The sequence below is a fragment of the Colletotrichum gloeosporioides genome, assembly GCF_011800055.1.
Source record: "Colletotrichum gloeosporioides strain Lc1 chromosome Unknown consensus_21, whole genome shotgun sequence".
Taxonomy (NCBI): Eukaryota; Fungi; Ascomycota; class Sordariomycetes; order Glomerellales; family Glomerellaceae; genus Colletotrichum; species Colletotrichum gloeosporioides.
This window is the reverse complement of record NW_025544666.1, coordinates 202,040-216,003: the sequence shown is the minus strand read 5'-3', so window position 1 is coordinate 216,003 and position 13,964 is coordinate 202,040. Positions and strand designations below refer to the sequence as shown.

Genomic DNA, 13,964 nt, shown 5'->3' with positions numbered 1-13,964 from the left:
CAAAACGGACGAGGCTTTTCTTTTGCTTAGATGATGTTGTTACGACTGGAATTTGACTTCCCAGATGCAAGTCAAATACGAAAGCCTTGCGATATCATTCGTCGTGATGGCAGTTGGCCTCCGACGTAAACTTTGAGTCTCGGCAAACACCGAGCAATTTTGAGGAAGGCTTGCGTGAGCACCACGACCACCCCGCCATTGTGAGGAGTAGAAATCAAAAAACATTTATTATCGGCAGGCACGCAACAACCAGCCTCAGTCTCCATCAGGCGATTTACTTCTTTCTCCACAACCGCATAATTACCAAGACGGGTATCTCTCCAACGATCACCCTAGATCCTGCCGATGCAGATGCAGGAAAACCGAAAGTTGTGGAGCTGCACCCATCTGGAGATGCTATCAACGTCATTGTCGGCCCTGGTGGGGCTGAATGTCACGGTCGGTTTCTTGTATCTTTTGCTACATTAAGCCTGGCTTCTTCGTACTTCAAAAAAGTTTTTGGGCCCAATTTTGAGGAAGGCGCAGACATTCGAAAGAGCATGTGTCCTGAGATTACCCTCGAGGAGGACTGGCCCGAGGAAACGGAAATCCTTCTCTCGATACTTCATTTCCATAACCTTCATGACTACCGGTACTTGGATCCAAGAACAGTCGCTCTAATAGCTTACCAAAGTGACAAATACAACTTTGCCAGCGCGCTCGTTCCATGGGGCTTCAAATGGTTCCATGGACTTGGACAACTTGACGACGAGGATTATGGGTACCTTCTCACGGCGGTCTACTTGCTGGATTCGGATGACGTTTTCAGAGCAGTTTTGGACACAGCCATCCAGCATATGACACCCGACTTTCGTGCTGCCTGGGAAAACAATGAACTTATTGATCGACTTCCGCAGCAAATGAAGAGCATTCACCCGTATCTCTAGTTCAGGAATCAGATAAAAATATTGTATAGATAAGGTCGAGCAGCTGTCAATCGACACCCTCAGAAAAATGTACGATGCCATCTATGTAGTTGAACGGTCACTGCAGAACAGGACAAATGATGTCTACACTATGCGCGGGAGAAGACTACAAGCCAATTGCACAGCGGAGGCGCGGGTCGCGGCTCACTTCAAAGCACTACGACAAGAGAACCTATGGCCTCCTTCTCGTCTACGTATCTCAGAGATTGCGGAAAGAGTCAACCGTCTAAGCGAGTATAAATGGCATGAATGCAGTGGCGAGCGAGTCTGTGACCTGAAAAGGGAGTTGCGCGAGGTACCAGGGAAGATCGACATTATTGTTAAGAGTCTTGAAGGGATCTCGATCAAGTCGATTTGCGAGAAGGAGTGAAACGCCCAGTCTACAGTTTCATACGATTACTGATCATCGACATTTGCAATATAGTTATCAACAGTATGGAATGTGAATCTGTCGATACTTTGACTCCGGTTGCCACATGATCATTCAAATTTGTACACGCGAACGCACTTCGAAAATATTGGTAGACTCAAGGCTGCATTACTCTGAAGTTAAACGCAGGAAGTGACCAGGTTACAGTAACCACCCGTCAACAGACGCGATGGTTGACGGTCTAAACCAACTCCTGTCACATGTCTGTTTCTACTTCGACAGATATTGGGCAGTCCAGAAAGTATAAGCCCTTCCGATGTCACGATTATGCCTTCGCCTTTGACTTCTCGACTGCAGGCCCAACCACGACGCTTGTACAATCGTAATGGGCTCGCGAATTCCAATGCTTAAAGCAATAGAAGGCCTCCGACGTCGAACTTTGAAAGAGGCCGAACTCTAAAGATTCAGTAAGCATATTTCACATTCCCGCTCCTACCGACTATATCATGCATGAGGAAACCTGTAGCACCCACACCTTCCAGGATTCATCTCTTCCCATAATTGTCTAAGATCCAACCACACGCAGAATGAACGTTACGCCTGCTTCTAGCACTCAATCCATGGAGTCAGCCACCGAGGACCCGGAGATTGTCAAGCTGCACCCGTCTGGAGATGCCATCATCGTAATCTTGGATCCCAACAACAAAGCCCACGGTCGCTTCTTGGTTTCTTCTGCCACTCTCTGTTTGGTCTCGCCATACTTCAGAACGCTTTTTGGTCCCGATTTCAAGGAAGGGTCTGAAGTCCGACAGGTAAAATGCCCCGAAATTAGTCTCGAAGAAGATGAACCCAAGGCAATGGAGAAACTCCTGTGCATCCTCCACTTTCATCGCCTCGGCCGCTACCAGGCGATGGAACCAAGGACAATTGCATTGCTTGCGCAGCAAAGCGACAAATACGACTGTGGCCGCGCTCTGCTCCCATGGGCAGGCCTGTGGTTCAAAGGCGTGGGAAAGCTTGCGAGGCCAGAAGATTATGGATGTTTGTTGACGGCAGCCTATCTGCTCGACTTGCCGGAATGGTTCAAGATCATCTCAGCCACCGCGGTAAGATACATGCCGGCCGACTTCCTAATTGCCTGGTCCAAAGAGAAGATAACTGAACGGTTATCCTGGGAAACCAAGAGTAAGAAACACACCTCTTTCGTCTTTGTTACGGAGAATCTAACACAATTCTGGTATAGATGCGATTGAAAAGCAACTACTAACTACATTGGCCCATGTACAACAGAAATTATTCGCCGTAGAGAAGACTGTGAGAAACGATACATCCTACTCCATCAGCGGCCGACAATGCTGCAATGGTTATGTTATTTCGTACTGTGGGAATGAGGTCAGAGTGGCGGATTATTTTCTGGCGCTACGAGAGTGTGGCCTGTGGCCTTCTATAACAGACTTTCCGGCGTGCAGCATTTCCGACATCAATATTCGAATCCACAAGACAAAGAGTTTTAAAGGACATGATTGTAACGCAAAGGAAAAGTGCATCCTCAAAAGAGAGTTGCAGGTATTGCCCGAACACATCGACACAATCATGGGAAGAATCAACGGGGCCTCTATTCCGTCACGTATTAGCAGCAGAGAAATCTGAGATAAGGAGATAATTGTCTTAAAACCATCGCAGAAAGCCTCTTGTATTGCAGCTCAATTGCGCGTGAATATCTTCGGGTATGCGCTCAAATTTTGTGGATGAGGTGGGTCCCAAAATGCTCAATATTGGTGACAAAGTTGAAGCCAGGCGGCCATCTCGTCGCACCAGCTCCGTTGATTCATTTCAGATCACTCCCTCATAGTCTTTGAGAGGAACTTGTCATGATTCTTCAGTTGGAGTCCTACTCTGAAAAGGTTTCTGAACGTACATGCGTCGATGCTCACTTTGCAGGCGGCAGGCGGAGACGATGAGCGACGACGACGATGGCTATGAGAACGACAAGTTCGTGGAGTTTAGCAATATCAAAGCGCTAATCAATACGAATTGCCGGCCTAAAAGTTGACTGTTAAAAGTCAAGTCCCGAAAGGGTCAGAATTGTAGTTGCAGAAGGCTTGCGAGAACTCTGAACTGCACCCTGTGTAGTCTTTTTCATGCAGACAAAATCTGAGACTACCTTCTGCAATCAATTGAGCCTTGTGTTGTTATTCTAAGAGAGCTTCATGATATTCGACTTCTGGACGTCACTTAAAGGTTGAGGTTTGACAACTAGCAATGAATATTGGATTTGGGGACCAACGATCTTGTTCTGTGGGGAGCAAGAAACGGCATTGTCACAGATACCTACTGACGTATGCAGTTCAAGGGTGAGAAACAACCTTGCCCGGTGATTCAACCATGCTTCACAGCATCTATTCGGTTCGTCTTGCGCGGAGAATTACGGACATCGGGCCGGTGCTGCACGAACCGGCATTTCAGATCACCACATTTGAGCCCGCGTTGACGTGATCTCATCCCCCACTCCACCATCCCCGGTACGATGCACGGAGCCAATCAACCCAACCACAACGTTGCAAGTAGCTTTGTGTCTGATACTACTCTGCTACCAATCAATTTTCATGCGATCTCACTGCTGAAATACTTTCTCCTCTCTATTTCATAGGGGCTCCGCTATCGCCTCCTTCTACCACTGCAATGTCGAGGCCCCCAGACAGCCGGCCCCCATGAACGGCATCCACCCTAATCTTGCCCCGAAGCAGCTCCAGGTCTCCTGTCTCATCTCTCCAACCTGTAGGCCTTCGGCATAAAGTTGCCGGTTTTTCGTTGGTCTGAAAGCCGTCCTCTCCGCGGAAGTATTTGAGCCCACTTGATGTCCAGTGGGGTTCCATGACGAAGCTCCGAATTGCACCATCGTGGATCGCGAAGTTGTGATGGCAGACTTTGCATGCGATGCTAGTCAAACATGCTATTTGCGTTCGCAATAAATATTCTAGGCATAAATTAAGTTTACGAGGAGCCTCGCTCTTTCGCACCACCGTCTTGTTCTCATTGGTACCCCCAAGACTAGCCAACTGTCTTGGCGCTTTACCATGTCTGGCACGCCAAGCGTCAACTCTGCCATTGAGCAGAAGGGCGAACGTCTCAACGTCGACGACAAGTCTGCAGCTTCTAGCTCAAAGCAGGCTGCCTCGGCAGAGGTCTGGGCAGTTGGAGGCTCAGCGGAATTATACGAGCCGATTCCAGAGTACGAGGGTCGACATCGCTACGACCCGAAGGCAGAATGGTCCGAGAAGGAGGAAAAGAAGCTGGTTAAAAAGGTGAGGCCCTCAGAGGCGGTGGCTTGAGTCGTTGCGGAACCATGGTTTTCTGACTTTACGCAGCTTGACTACAGAATTTGCAGCTGGGTCTGTTTGATGTTTTTCGCATTGCAACTTGACCGCGGCAACATTACGCAGGCGAACTCTGACAACATGCTCGCTGATCTTGGTCTCTCAACGAACCAGTACAACTACGGCATGACAATCTTCTATCTCTGCTTTCTCTGTGCCGAACTGCCCTCGCAGATGCTCTCGAAGAAGCTCGGCCCGGATGTATGGATCCCCATTCAAATGGTCCTGTGGAGTACTGTCGCCATCTGCCAATGTGCCATCAAGGACCAGACAGGCTTCTACGTGACCCGGGCGCTGCTCGGTCTGATTGAAGGTAGGCCTGAATCCTTTCCTCCCCGAGCCCCAGGTACTGACCTTCAACAGGCGGCTTCATTCCGGATGCCATCCTCTATCTCTCGTACTTTTACACGAGCAAGGAACTGCCCGTCCGTCTCAGTTGGTTCTACGTCACGAGCAACGCGTTCACTCAGACGATTGCAGCTTTTCTTGCATTTGGTATTCTTCACTTGCGAGGTACGGGAGGCTGGGAGGGTTGGCGGTGGTTGTTCGCCCTTGAAGGTGGTTTGACAGCAGTGATCGGCATCCTCTCTTGGTTCTATCTCCCACCAAGTCCGACTCAGAGCGCTGGTGGACTGCGGGGCAAAGATGGCTGGTTCTCTGAGCGGGAAGAGATTATCATGGTCAATCGCATCCTGAGAGATGACCCAAGCAAGGTGCGCTCACACTACATGAGTCTCATACTTCTGATTGCTAACCTTTCCCAAAGGGTGGAATGCACAACCGACAAGGCTTGACTTTGAAGCTGCTGTGGTCCGCTCTCTGCGATTGGGACCTTTGGCCGATTTATCTCTACGGCTTCACGCTTCTCATCCCAGTTCAGCCGGTCACAGCGTACATGACGCTCAACCTGCGAGCGCTTGGGTTCGACACATTCCAAACCAACCTACTGACTGTCCCGGCATATGTCCTCTTCTTCATCCAATTGATAGGCTGGACTCAGTTCTCGGAGCGCTTCAACAACCGTTTCTTCACCGTTTTCATTTACTCCGTTTGGGTATTCCCACTTCTGCTGGCACTGGAGTTGCTCCCAAGCACAGCAAGCCCCTGGAGTTGGTATGCGGTGACTGCTTTGACAATCGGATACCCCTATGTTCACTCTATTTTGGGTATGTGTGTCTTGGACCGAAAGTCTTGATTTTGGACTAACGCACAAACAGTTGCCCTGACATCTCGCAATGCGGGCACCGTACGCACACGTACCGTCGGAAGCGCAGTGTACAACATGACAGTGCAAGCGAGCAGTATCATTGCTTCCAACGTGAGTCATGATCTCCCACCCAAAAGCAGAAAGCAGGATTGACATTCAGCAGATTTACCGTACCGATGACGCACCCTTGTACCGCCGTGGAAACAAGGTCTTACTTGCTATCACTGCCTGGAACGCCGTGTTTGCCTGGATGATCAAAGGCTACTACATGTGGAGAAATAAGAAGCGTGATGATATTTGGAAGAACATGAGTCAACAGGAGAAGGACAATTACTTGGCAACAACGAAGGACGAGGGAAGCAAACGATTGGATTTCCGATTTGCTCATTAGAGGGCAATGAAAGGAAATGATGCTTTCAAACAAGTAAAAACAAAATGAGAACCTTTGCAGCGAAAATTTGTAATGCGACGTCTTTGAATTTAGACAACGGGACCCTTTTTGGGACCCTTTTCACATGAAACGTACGATAAGATACTGGGATGAGGCCGCCTCAGTTCCTGGAATATCAACATCAATTCTTTCTCTTCGGTATAACGTGCGGAGTTTATAATTTTATAGGAGGAAATGCAATGAGGAAAAGTCCGACTCTTGGTAATCATATATGCCTTGGCTCTGAGTGATTTTCGATGGTTCTACAAGGTTGTGACCTTGTGTATAGGAAACAAATGATGAACAACTTTCTATTAAATTCCATCGACTCCTGTCGATAATAATCGTGTTAGTCTTTTGCACAGGCCTTGAAGTCAAGGTTTGAACATAAAAAGCTAGTTTGGGGGTATGACCAGACAAACTCTTTTGAACCAGACTTCCAGTAAGGTAGGTTCTCTCCTACCATCGCCCTAACATTCTATTTCGTCCTACCTAGCTCTTTAAAGGCGTAGTTCACCAGACGCTAGGCCGTAGTTTCGTCTTGAATGATCCTAAGAAAGCTTCCGCTTGAATTTTGATCATTCTTTTCATACTGTAACCAACAATTTTGCCCTACAATACCACAATATCTCCATGTCACTCAGCAGCCGACTTTCCACCTTACTCTCTGCTACAATCTTTTGTTTCCTGCTTTAACTCCAGGTTTGTCGAAACTCAGGTCGTGCAAACGCGATGTGAAGGGCTGCTTTTGACGCCTCGGAAAGTCTTGCCTTTGGCCATGGCAAGATACCTTACCCTCACATCACCGGCGCTTACGTCCAGCATGATCTTTGAGCTGATGCTACCGAGGATATTGTGGCGAAGCCCTGTCAGAATAAATACTCCGGAGCTCGCATATGGTGCCTACTCAGAGTCTAAGACCACTCAGCCCGCTGGGCTGCTGTCACAGCGTTGCGGGGCGGGACGATACTGATAAGGTCTCCGAGGTCATATAATCAAAAATAGGCAGTTGGTCGCTTCAAAAGATCAGAAATTCCAATTGCTGGATTGAGCTTTCGTCGTTTGTTGGCGCGCCAAAATGCTCCAGACACGCCTAGGACACGCTGCAAAGTGCCCTTGTCGTAAGCACTTCGCAGGACAATCTGTTGCGGGGGTAATCATCCCCCAACGTATTAAAGGCAACGAAAGCCCCGCGTCTGTGGCATGATCTGTCCCAGCCTGATATGTCCAAATCTGACGGTCAATTGATAAAACAACTACTCCGTTGCAAGTTGCACGCCTGCACCGATCTTTGGCTCACACCAACCTCGAGATTATTCTCAAAATGACCAACCACGGGATCATTGCGCTCATAACCTCCATTCTCTGTGTTGGTCTTCTAATAATAATATACGGACTGTTCTGTGGACCTCGGCCATGGCACCGACTGCTCCGGCTCTGCTCATCGCGGAGAAGACGACGAATCTCATCCTACACAGGCATGTATGATGATGAAACAATAACAACTTACTATGAACATTCAGGCGAGTGAACAATGATGGCTTAAGTAGTATCTTGTAAACGGAAGAAGCGCTGACGAAACCGTAGTCAAAACACCACCACCGCGCCCGCCAGCCCCGGCGTTCTTTCCATGGAACCGCAGACCGCCAAAAAGACCTCGAAGAACATCAATGCCTTATCCTAGGTATCCAGAACATACCCCAGGTCCGCCGCCTGCGTCTGCGAGACCGGCATTTATTGTTAATGAACATAGTCATTGGGAGGTAAAGGTGCATGGCCCGCGGAGAACGCAGAGACTTTCACAGAGACCTTTACAGCGACAGGGACCTCTACGGAGACCCCCACCGGGCGGAAGACATGGTCGGATCAATAATGCAACAGTCCAACATCACGAGAGCCCCGAGAGAGTAGAACATACGAGGGCGCCGCGGCCACGTCCAAAGTGAGAATGCAGATATTTCGAAAGCTCCTTATAACACAGCTACGGAGCAATCAATCAGGGCTTTTGGGTCGTTTTTCATGGTAGAAGTGCTTCACAGCGGCATTCCGGTTTCGTTTGGTCCCTCGCTTCAATTGTTGTTGCAGAGTTGGCGGCAGAAACCTATTTATTAATCACGAACCTCCTCGTGGCACCAATGTTGGTGATCACCCAATATCTTGAACCCGTTGCTAGCTTCTCGAAACATGGCTAAAGACTCTTCGTTCCGATCTTGATACAAAATAGAAAGTCCGAGCATAGCTAGTGCGTCGAGTGCTTTTGGGCTTCGTGGGCCACAAACGTCAGCAAAGCCGTTTCGCGCTATTCTCGACATCCTTTCAGCTTCAGCAAATTTCTCTTGGCTAAGAATCGCCCTCGAAGCAAGGAGCAAAGCCGAGTAGTAACCCATGCTCTTGTCTCCGTGAAGATTCCGATATTCCCCGGCAACTTTGAGTGCAAGCGCCTCTGCCTCTGCGTATTCACCCCGCATTGCACAAAGATCACTTCGATTTGTCATGCAATGAAGAGCATCAGGGCTTCTTTCCGTACCGTTGGCTTTGAATATTTCCATCATCTCGGTGTAGACCTCATTAGCATCGTCTAGTTGCCCACGGATCTGGAGAACAAGTGCCACGTTCATTTGGGCAGTGAGAGTATGGGAGTGCCTGGGGCCAAAGTTCCTGTTTTCCAGATATCCGTGGTATGCCGTACGAAATAATCCTTCAGCCTCAGAGACGTGGTTTTTCTGCAGACAGAGATCCCCAAGACTGGTCATCATGGACAGGGCATTCGGGTGGCCTGGCCCAACAACGCTTATCAATCGGTTCAAGGCTTTCGTCTGCTCTTCTTCGGCCTCCTTGTATTTACCCTGTTTCTTCAAAAGCTTTGCGAGAGAGCTGAGGCTCAGGATGGTGTCTGGGTGATTCGGCCCGAGATTCTTTTCTCTAGACCGACAAACGCGTTCCATGATACCATTAGCGTAGCTCAGCCTACCTCCATGCTGGAGAAGAGCCATCGCTAAGCTTCTGGCGCTCTCCAATGTGTCCTGGTGTTCGAAGCCTAATAGACGCTTTCGGTTTTCGAAGTTTTGTTCGGACCTTTCGATAGCACCGGTGATATCACCTTCGCGGCGAAGAACATCGACGAGGATTGCTGTAGTCTCCAGACTTGACTCAGCCATCAGCTCCGATGCAGGTACAGGTATCTCCAATAGGTCAAGAAGCTCTTCTTTGGCAGCGGTAATCTTCCCAAGTCCCTTAAAAGATAGAGCCAAAGCTTGCCGAGATCTTATTGCCGAACTCGAAGTAGGATCGAGTTTCATCCAGCCATCTTTAGCTTTCTGGCTTAATTGCGACGCTTCAACGAAGTCTCCTTTTCGTTCCAAAACTTGTGATAAACAAGTGAGAGCCTTCAGATACCGCGAAATACCGCGTTTTTGTAATCTCTCACAAAAGGACATGCAATTCCGATACCATCGCTCAGCCAAGTCGTAATGGCCGGTCTCGAAATAGAGAAAGGCATACTTCTCGGCCATTTCCTCGTCATTCATGTTCGAGATTGCAAATATTGCAACATCTTGCTCCAGAAAAGCCGTCAAATGAGGTACTAGCATGGACCTTGTTGCGTGATGTTTCTGGTCTCGGAAGTCGGAATTGATCATCGTTGACAACCCAAATGACACTGCCGATCTAGCCCACCTGCGCAAATGAGCCCCGCAGATGTACTTCAGATCTAGACAGATCCACTGATGAACCGACCTGTGAATAGAGAATTCTTGGGTCGTTCGATTGTATGTGGCAAGCGAATAGTTGGCCAACATGATGACAGCTGTTCTCAAACGGCTGCGGTCCCATTTCGGGAGCGAGTTGCTATCAGTGGCTGTAGCGAAAACAGAAGAAAGGCCTCCCAAAAGTCCTCTCTTTGGTTGAAATCTTCGAGGCAACCTCTCAAACACCTCCAATGGGATAGATCTATAATCTAACAAAGAGCAAGCCATGAGAATATCTAAGGCATCTGCTGCTTCGGGTGCCTTGTCCTCTTGGCTTCGTGCTTGAATCATATCACGGCACGCAATCGTCGTTCCGTAAAGCCATTGATAGCCAGGTGTCGCTTCTTTACCTGTCGCTGTCGAGAACAACCCTCGCTGGTACTCTCCAAAGTCGCTCAGAAAGTTGTGAAATGTCCAGTGCCCATTTCGGATCATTGTTCCCGCATGGATGATTGCGAGAGGCAAGGCTTCGAGCCTTTCGCATATTTTCTTGGCTTTAACGAGACAACTCTCACTAGCTGTCTCCTGAGATGTTTGAACAAGGAGTGTTGTCGCATTCTTCAAGTCCAGTCCATGAATGCTCTGTTGCTTTGATAAGGAGCGTTGGTCATTGTCGGTGACTGGGAGAAGAGTCGTGCATATCGTGGTGATCAGGATGGCACCACGGCCTCCTGATGGAAAGCAATCTCTCAGATCTATTTCAGGATTGTTAGCTCCGTCAAATACGAGAAGCCAATGTCGATCAGCCGATAAATTTGCCAGCCAATTCTTGACAATCTTCTGAGAGGTCTTATCATTGTCCGCAATTGACAGTATGTTAGCTCTTCTGCCGATTTCTTGGAAGCTTTGATTGATTGAAGCATAGCTTCGAGCATCTATCATAGCCACAGCCCAGAACCTGCTGTCTTTCAGCTTTTTCGCGCAATCCAGCATAAATGTCACAGACGTACCGTGTGCGATGTGTTTCTGCGAACTTGAGAGAAATTTGCGTCTTTCCCGTGCCGCCAATACCCTGAATCACGAAAACTTTTCTGTTTTGGTCGATTTTGTGCTCACATTTGGAGCCGGGGATTAGATGAGTCTCGACAGCTAACAAGACGTCTTCTCTGCCTACAAAGTTTGGCACGCACGATTCTTCTACGTAATATCGCGGCTGCCTCTCATTTTCGGCTATATCATCGCATTAGCTTCTGTCTTTAACCTCTCGGAAAGTCTTGAATGGAGGTATTCGATGGGCTGTCTTTCCTTACCCTCAAATGATGCGATGATATTCTGAACGTGCACATTTTGTGTCAGAGTCCTATATATTTTGTTAGCCTGAGAGTGCTCCGGTAAAGATACAAACAATTACGCTGTGAGTCTCACGAATTATTGACTGATCCCTGAGCTACAATCGTGGATTTGTGATTGTCGAACTGATAAGTCTTGTCGCCCATGATGACGTCGATGGCAGCTTTCCCTCTCTGGCGCGATTGATGTTTGCGATTACCTTGTTGCGAGACTGGAAAATCTGACAGCTGCGGGGCGAATTTCTGTCTTTCGACCATGAGAGAAAGGTGCCAATTAGATGTCTTCCCTCGTTTAATCCTGTTCCTGCAAGAACCTCGCCAGGTGACCGTTGTCAGCCAACCCCCATCTTCCGACTCCATGCACGTAAGATTACCAGCTCTCAAGTCTGCAGCCGATGGTGGTGACATGGGAGAAGGTAGCCATTCAACTCTTGAAAGTCATGAGCAATTTAACGCGGGGTCGGGTGCCCAGTGCAGGCGTGCTGCCTCACTTATGCAGCTGAGGAGCCACTGAACCACCCGGCGATGGTGTTTACTCGATGGCCGCCATGATTCGAATGATAACACTACATTGTGCATCTACAGCCCATGGCGTGCGTGTCGTTCTTAACAAGTCAGCAATGAGGATGACCCACCTTTGAATCTCACTCACAGATTTCGCGCAGTTCCCATGTTCCATGTTCTCAATTATACATACCTACCCTAGTAGTAAGCATGCGTGTCAATGCCAATGCCAATTCGGAGTGTGCAGAAGGCGGGGTCATGGGCTGATCTCCGTGAACCTATACCAGCTTCATCCTGAGACGCCTTCCAATCCTGTTTGGCTGAGTCTTTCCATCCAGCGTAAGGATACATGAAATGCAGATATATGTATGATTCTCTCCGCCCGCGTTTCACGCCATTGATAAAGATCAAGTCACACGCAAGAATTTGCCATACCGAGTCTCTAATAGGGGAACAGACGCTCATCACTTTTTTTTACTGAACCCACAGTGGTAGTATACTGTTCTTCCGTCCGCTCTCCCCCAAGATGGTTGAAGCCGTAGGAGCAGTTAGTGGCGCGGCCACTCTTTTCAATACCGCTGTCACCTGTTTCGACTATGTATATGTCGCCAGGCATAGCTGGCCCCGACTCCAGTCGCTTTTTCTGCAACTTGACAATGCCCAGTTGAGGTTGACGCGCTGGGGTGAGGCTGCGGGCCTGAGTGACGCCAACATCGTTGACGACGAATCAATTCGGTTCACCGGTTCTTTCATGCTCAACGAGGAGGAGGAACGCAGGGCAGTCGCCATCTTTACCGTCATATGTTCTAGATTTGACGAATGCCAGAAAGCTTGTCTGGGCTTCAGGGGCGGCAGGAGGGAGGATGATCCGAAGGTCAAGGAGGTGGAAACACCACTTTCGGGGGCACCCTGGTTGCCAATGAACAAGTATCTACACGACACCATGCGTAAGATTTCCGAGGGTCGGAAGAACAAGATTTCGCCGCTTCGGAAAGTCAAGTTTGCAATTTACGATGAAAAACACCTCCGAGACCTACTGAAGGATATCAACGACCACATTGACACCTTATATCAGATCTTCCCACTCTCTGACGATGCTGAAACTCTGGAGAAGCAAGATCGACAGACGAAATACGAGATGAGCCAACTGCTCTCTGTGCTAGAGTCTTTGGGCAATGCTATCAAGGGCCGTGACAAAGTACTTGGGTCGGCAATTGGATGTATTTTGGACCAAAAGGCAAGCTCAAGCTCTCCAACATCCTTTCTTGGATGATCACAATACTGAACATCTTGATATGTGATTTATGTCAGCTCACGCTTTCCGTACAGAACGATATGCGAATGACTTTCAACAATGACCAGGCAATGGTTGTCGTTCAAGGCCAGATGAACGGTGGAGTGGCCGACCAAAAGAATGAAATACACAACAAGTAGGAAATGTTAGTTGCGCCAAGGTATTTTCGTCCGACTATTGGATACTAGACCAGGCAGCGACAGAACATCATTCGCATGGATAGGAAGCATCGCAGGATCGGACAATGCAACTCATCTAGGCTCATCATTATAGAACTAGAATGACTTGATGCCCACACACGTCCCAGAGATATTAGAAGCAAATGAAATGGCAGTAGGAAGATTACTATCCCAGAAGACGTTTACTCTGAGAAGTTGACGTAGTTACAAATAACCTTTTATGCCTTAAGAGCCCATAAAATTCACAAATGAAGTTGAAACTTGAAGGCCATTTTAATTTCTAAAACAACAATGCCACCTGGCCACCCATCAGTCCCGTTGCTTGGTCGTCGCCTTAAAGATTCTACAGCCAGTCTCGATCAGTAACGCAGACACTGAGAGACCCGACGTTTCCGCAAGCCACAGAATGACACTGGGATTTGCACAACTGAGGCAACAAAAGTTCATGTGAAGGTCAACTATTTGAATGGATCCTCTTACGTATCAGCTGGGAAAGAAAATTTCAGGGGTTTTGTGTCTTCGACTTCATATAGAACGTGTTGTGTTTCGCCGAGGAAGGAGTGTCATGGAATTGTCGATAGAAATCTATTCAATCCTCGCACA

General features: G+C 48.4%; 4 protein-coding genes across 4 annotated transcripts; 3 read left to right on the top strand and 1 right to left on the bottom strand.

Annotated features, from left to right (window-relative positions):
- Positions 1–1,922: 1,922 nt before the first annotated feature.
- Positions 1,923–2,985, top strand: GCG54_00013029 (uncharacterized protein; the record flags this gene model as incomplete). Its single annotated transcript, XM_045412892.1, has 2 exons — positions 1,923–2,520; positions 2,642–2,985. 2 exons carry the CDS (start codon positions 1,923–1,925, stop codon positions 2,983–2,985), a joined length of 942 nt encoding a protein of 313 aa, XP_045267550.1.
- Positions 2,986–4,285: 1,300 nt separating this feature from the next.
- On the top strand, positions 4,286–6,310 carry GCG54_00013028 (putative transporter; the record flags this gene model as incomplete). The annotated part of the gene is made up of 7 exons (XM_045412891.1): positions 4,286–4,296; positions 4,391–4,640; positions 4,704–5,025; positions 5,076–5,425; positions 5,479–5,878; positions 5,930–6,030; positions 6,083–6,310. The coding sequence occupies 7 exons, from the start codon at positions 4,286–4,288 to the stop codon at positions 6,308–6,310; spliced, it is 1,662 nt and encodes a 553-aa protein (XP_045267549.1).
- A 2,147-nt stretch (positions 6,311–8,457) lies between these two features.
- GCG54_00013027 (uncharacterized protein) lies at positions 8,458–9,876 on the bottom strand (the record flags this gene model as incomplete). Its single annotated transcript, XM_045412890.1, has 1 exon — positions 8,458–9,876. One exon carries the CDS (start codon positions 9,874–9,876, stop codon positions 8,458–8,460), a length of 1,419 nt encoding a protein of 472 aa, XP_045267548.1.
- A 2,538-nt stretch (positions 9,877–12,414) lies between these two features.
- On the top strand, positions 12,415–13,322 carry GCG54_00013026 (uncharacterized protein; the record flags this gene model as incomplete). The annotated part of the gene is made up of 2 exons (XM_045412889.1): positions 12,415–13,086; positions 13,218–13,322. 2 exons carry the CDS (start codon positions 12,415–12,417, stop codon positions 13,320–13,322), a joined length of 777 nt encoding a protein of 258 aa, XP_045267547.1.
- Between the last annotated feature and the right edge of the window lie 642 nt (positions 13,323–13,964).